At 41.9% G+C, this 4,792-nt stretch overlaps 1 protein-coding gene across 3 annotated transcripts; it reads left to right on the forward strand.

Moving 5' to 3' along the window:
• Nucleotides 1-204: 204 nt before the first annotated feature.
• LOC146665712 (uncharacterized) lies at nucleotides 205-3,237 on the forward strand. 3 transcript variants are annotated; one of them, XM_085411198.1, is made up of 3 exons: nucleotides 205-331; nucleotides 1,963-2,399; nucleotides 2,555-3,237. In XM_085411198.1, the coding sequence occupies exons 2-3, from the start codon at nucleotides 2,080-2,082 to the stop codon at nucleotides 3,024-3,026; spliced, it is 792 nt and encodes a 263-aa protein (XP_085267324.1). In that variant the 5' UTR covers nucleotides 205-331; nucleotides 1,963-2,079; the 3' UTR covers nucleotides 3,027-3,237. The 3 variants fall into 3 exon arrangements, 2 of the variants coding, with proteins under 2 accessions (XP_085267324.1, XP_085267325.1); XM_085411199.1 differs by having other exon boundaries at nucleotides 210-331; nucleotides 2,140-2,399; XR_014912405.1 differs by lacking the exon at nucleotides 205-331 and having other exon boundaries at nucleotides 2,266-2,456; nucleotides 2,555-2,684.
• The last annotated feature ends 1,555 nt before the right edge of the window (nucleotides 3,238-4,792 follow it).

Below are 4,792 nucleotides of genomic sequence, written 5' to 3' on the forward strand. Positions count from 1 at the left end.
AATTAAATATTGCTTCTACACAGTAGAGCGTCTGTCATTGTCTATCAGAATTAAGCTCAGGTCCTTGAAAAAAGCATTTCCTTGACTAGTTTCCTGTAACCATGGTAATAGGAAGCCCTCTCCAATCACGTTTTTGTACTGTATGTCAGGGAAGTGAACAGCTTCCTGCTGTTTTCACTGGCTTCCTCTCCACTGGTGTGAACTCAGGATTCCGCATTAGGTCCTGGAAAGCTGTGCAGCTTTTAACCACAGCTCTTGTTGTGAGCAGTTTTTTTTCTGTTTTCTGCATTTTCTAATGAATTTGCCCTCAACGCAGTCACATTTGAATGACGTAAGTTTAAACTTTCTTGTAAAAATTTAGACCAAACAGGAGTTTAGGCAGTGGCAGTTTCAAGATTTCATTTTTATTTCTTATGTTTTCAATACTTTTCAGGTGATTACTCGAGTGAACAAAACCAGTGAGATCAATTAATTTCTCTAATAATGTGATTTTGAAGCTTTATCTAAATTTATTTTCATATCACTGCTCAGTGGGACACGAGAGCTGCATGTATAAAATCAGCTGTCAGCTCTGACTTTAAAAATCTTTTAAAGATTTGCTAACTTTGCCCTAAAGTAAGGTTTTAAAAGTCATACTTAAAGCACCTTCATCTTTGCTGTTGTGTGATTCTGCATTCGGGATTCTTCATTGACATGTCTCGTCTCTTCTACACTCTCTGGCTATTTTGTTAGCTACGTCTTGCTAGTTCTAGCTGGGCTCCCTTTGATCTTCACTACTACATTAGTTCACATAGATTCAACAAGATGCTGGAAACATTCCCCAGAGATTTTTGTCCATATTGACATTATAGCATTAAACAGTTACTGCGGATTTGTCGGCTGCACATCCATGATGCAAATTTCCTGTTTTTCCACATTCCAAAGGTGCTCTCACCAGAATCAGATCTGTTGACTTTGGAGGTAACAGTGAATTGCTTGCCACATTCAATAAACGAGTTAAGATTATTTGAGACATGATGTATTATAATGGCAGAACTGTGGTCATAAAGGGGTGGACATGGTCAGCAACAATACTCAGGTAGGCTGTTGTGTATAAACAGCACTCACTTGGTTGTAACGAGTGGTTATTTCAGTTACTGTTGCCATCGAATCAACTCCAAGCAGTCTGGCTATTTTCCTCTGACCTCTTCTAGCATCAACAAGATATTTTCACACAGAGAAAATGCTGCTCACTGGATATTTTCTCTCTGTAAAGCCCAGAAATGATTGTGTGGGAAAATTCCAGTAGCTCAGCAGTTTCTGAAATACTCAGCCCAGCCTGTTTGGCACCAACAACCATGCCATGTTCAGTGTCACTTAAATCACCTTTCTTCCCCATTCTGATACCCAGTTTGAACTTCAGTCGATCATCTTAACCATGTGTTTTTGACTAACTGTATTAGGTTGCTGCTGTGTGATTGGCTGATTGCTGCTGTTAAAGTGGTCAATGGGCATAATGTTTCCGATATAACATATTAAATATACTATATTAAACATGGTCTGTGTTAGTTTTAGATTGTTTTTTTAAACTCTTGAATCTTTAGGAATCAATAGAGATGGGATAAGCAAGACAAGCACAGAGATATGTTGGCAACTGCCTGGTAACCACTGGTTGTTTAGATACCCACCACTATAAAGTCTGTGTTTGGGTTACTGTGGTAATAGTCTGTTGGGTTCACAGTAAGTGAGTGGATGTCTTTTGTCCAACCTCTTATTTAGACATCTTCCTCTCACAAACCTAATGGATTCTTTCCAGTGATAAGGCAGTGTTATACATGTGGAAAAAAAAACTGTAGAGAGAATATTCTGCCATTGTCTGCAGTGAGAGTGAAAACATCTTAGAATGACAGTGAACTACATAAAAGATAACAAAAGCATATCAGACAGAACAGGCATACAGAGAAAGTTTATTTTATATTTCAGAGAGACTAAAAACCACTTCCTGGGGAGTCACGAACACACTTGCGAGAAAGAAATGGAGAACTGATTTACATCAAGCTGCACTCCATTACTCCTCCTCACTGGATCAAACTGGCAGCGATGCAGCTTGGTCATCCAGTCACCATCAGCACTTCTCTCCAAATCCCTCCCCAACCTCAGAGTCTGATATCCAGGAGCCGACACCCATTCCTGCTGGACTCCATCCAGCCCGTGTTGGTCAGGGCTATCATCAATCCAAAACGGGGGATGGAGGAACCTCTCCAGCCGCAGACTCCACAAAGCCCCAGTAACTGCAGCTCATCGGGACCTGGTGGGAAATCCTGCTGGAGTTTAGACCTGAGGGTGGCTATTCTTCTGCTTACTCTGGCAGGAGCAGTAATCCTCCTACTGCTGTACAGACTGTTACAGCTGAGACACAGGTGTGTACATGTGTAATAACATGTAGCCAAAAGGTAAATTGATGTCAGGCTTGTTTGGTAAGTCATCTGTGTGCGTCTTGACCCAATTCAGTTTGGCCTCAGAAATGGGATCCAAGTTTTACCACTATATTTATTTGGTGTTATGTTTTCTTCAGGCTGAGGATGGCCAGAGCGAGGCATGCTTTGGAGTACACCAGCTTCTACCACAGTGGCACCTACACACTCAAACACCCCACACCTTGTCAGGAGCTGCCAGAGAAGAACAGGGCAGTACCTGAAGACACTGCACCACTCCAAACCATAACCTCAGTGACACCTGCTGTCATCACCCCAGTGCCACCTCCATCGCTGCCCTCACCGGCACCCCCTCCACTGCCACTCCCCCCACCTCCTGTCCTACCACGTCCACCTCTTCACCCTCCAGTTTCTCTCCCTCCGACACCCCCTGTCCTGTCACTCCCTCTTCCCGTGCCTGTCATCCACACCACCCCGCCCAGCCCTCACCTGTCATGGGGTGCCTGCTCAGATGCAGATGTTTATTCTCGGATTGGGACTTTCAGGCCATCCAGGCTTTCCAACCTCTCCAACCAGTCGACGGTCATCCTGTTTGAACACTCATCTGTTTGAACTCTCACAGAATGTGTGTGATCTCCTCAAGGAGTCTGTGACTGTGACAAGGATTACAAGATGTTTCCTGTACTCTATGTTTGTGTGTGTAATATACAGCAAAATATAAGAGGTTAACGTTTCAAAACTTTAAAACATGAAGTTTGCACTTTGTCAGCCACTGAAGGGCTTTATTGACAAAAAGAAGAAAGAAAAAAGCAGATGCAATAAAATTGCAATTTAATTAAAAACACCTCTATTATAACCATGTTTTTTTCTTAACTGGATTGTGACGTCAGGAGGACAGATGAAACCCTCCACTTGTCCAAGAAGCAGGACTAAAAAACTACCAATAGCAGATGAACAGTATGTAAAACAGGGCTTATGAATACATTGACTTTTTGGTGAAGGATTTCAAGAGTGAGGTACAACAGTGAACATCTACAGTCATCTGTAAAACATGGCAGAAGGTTGCATTTCAGTCAGTGGTGTCAGGGAATGTGTTAAAGTTGATGTGAATGCAAAAAAAGCACAGCCAGATCCACCAATCAGAACCATTTGGAAGCATCTAATTGACAACAGCTTCATTTCTCAGCGTGACAGGGATCCCATGAAAAGAAAAAATTAAGAATTTGAAAATTCATGGATTATAATGAGTGTAGGCAGCACGGTGGCACGGTGGTTAGCACTGTTGCCGCACAGCAAGAAGGTCCTGAGTTCAATTCCACCATCAGGCCGGGGTCTTTCTGTGTGGAGTTTGCATGTTCTCCCCGTGTTTGCGTGGGTTCCCTCCGGGTACTCCGGCTTCCTCCCACCGTCCAAAGACATGCAGCTTGTGGGGATAGGTTAATTGGAAAATCCAAATTGCCATTAGGTGTGAATGTGCGAGTCAATGTGAGTGCGAATGGTTGTCTGTCCCTGTGTGTTGGCCCCGCGACAGACTGGCGACCTGTCCAGGGTGTACCCCACCTCTCGCCCTATGACAACTGGGATAGGCTCCAGCGCCCCCCGTGACCCTGAAAAGGAGAAGCAAAAGTGAATGGGTGGATGGATATAATGATTGTATTTTAGAGTTTAAAATAGTTTGATCAAAGACCTTTCAATCCTGGTGGATTAACCATTACAGAAACATAAAAAATAAATAAATAAGTTACCTATGCTGTTAATTTAGGGCAGATATGGCATAACGCTTGCATTTTGTGGTGTCCTCATAAGTTTGTTAAGCACTGTATAACGAGTCCATCACCAGGTAGTTAGTAACACATTTTTGTGTTTTCGTTGTGTGACCACATTCAGGTGTGAATAAGAAATTCTGCATTACATACTTCATCGTGCAGATTGAGAAAATACACACCCTGTTATTTGTCTTAAAATATTGTAATATAAAAAATAATAATAATAACGACATTTTTAAATATTAAAAAAATAACCATGATCCCTAGTCACTTTAGCTATCTAGTGATCACCTAATGATTAACTCACTATTACTTTCTGCCTCTTTCTGTGGCTCCTTAATAATGAGCATCATAACTTACAAAATGATCATTTTGTTTTCTTTAAAACTCGACGACAGTGTTTAGGAAAATGTTCACTACCATCATAAATCAAGAGACCTGTAGGTTCATTTTCTCATATTCTCCTGTACATTCTGATGTTTAATGGCCTCCTGAGTTAGAAATATGGGATTAATGTCAATGCCATCCTTCCAGCCCTCTCACCTGGATGCTGTTAGTCTCCTAAAATGAGACTGTTATCTCTTAGTGGCTAATACTGTTTAATCCTTCCAT

This window comes from Rhamphochromis longiceps, linkage group LG7, assembly GCF_057381845.1.
Source record: "Rhamphochromis longiceps isolate RC_006_pf linkage group LG7, R_longiceps_female_GT1.1, whole genome shotgun sequence".
NCBI lineage: Eukaryota > Metazoa > Chordata > Actinopteri > Cichliformes > Cichlidae > Rhamphochromis > Rhamphochromis longiceps.

Coding starts and splice junctions, on each gene's coding strand:
- LOC146665712 (XM_085411198.1), top strand. CDS start 2,080: ATGCAGCTTGGTCATCCAGTCACCATCAGCACTTCTCTCCAAATCCCT. Junction 2,400..2,554: donor CTGTTACAGCTGAGACACAG/GTGTGTACATGT, acceptor TGTTTTCTTCAG/GCTGAGGATGGCCAGAGCGA.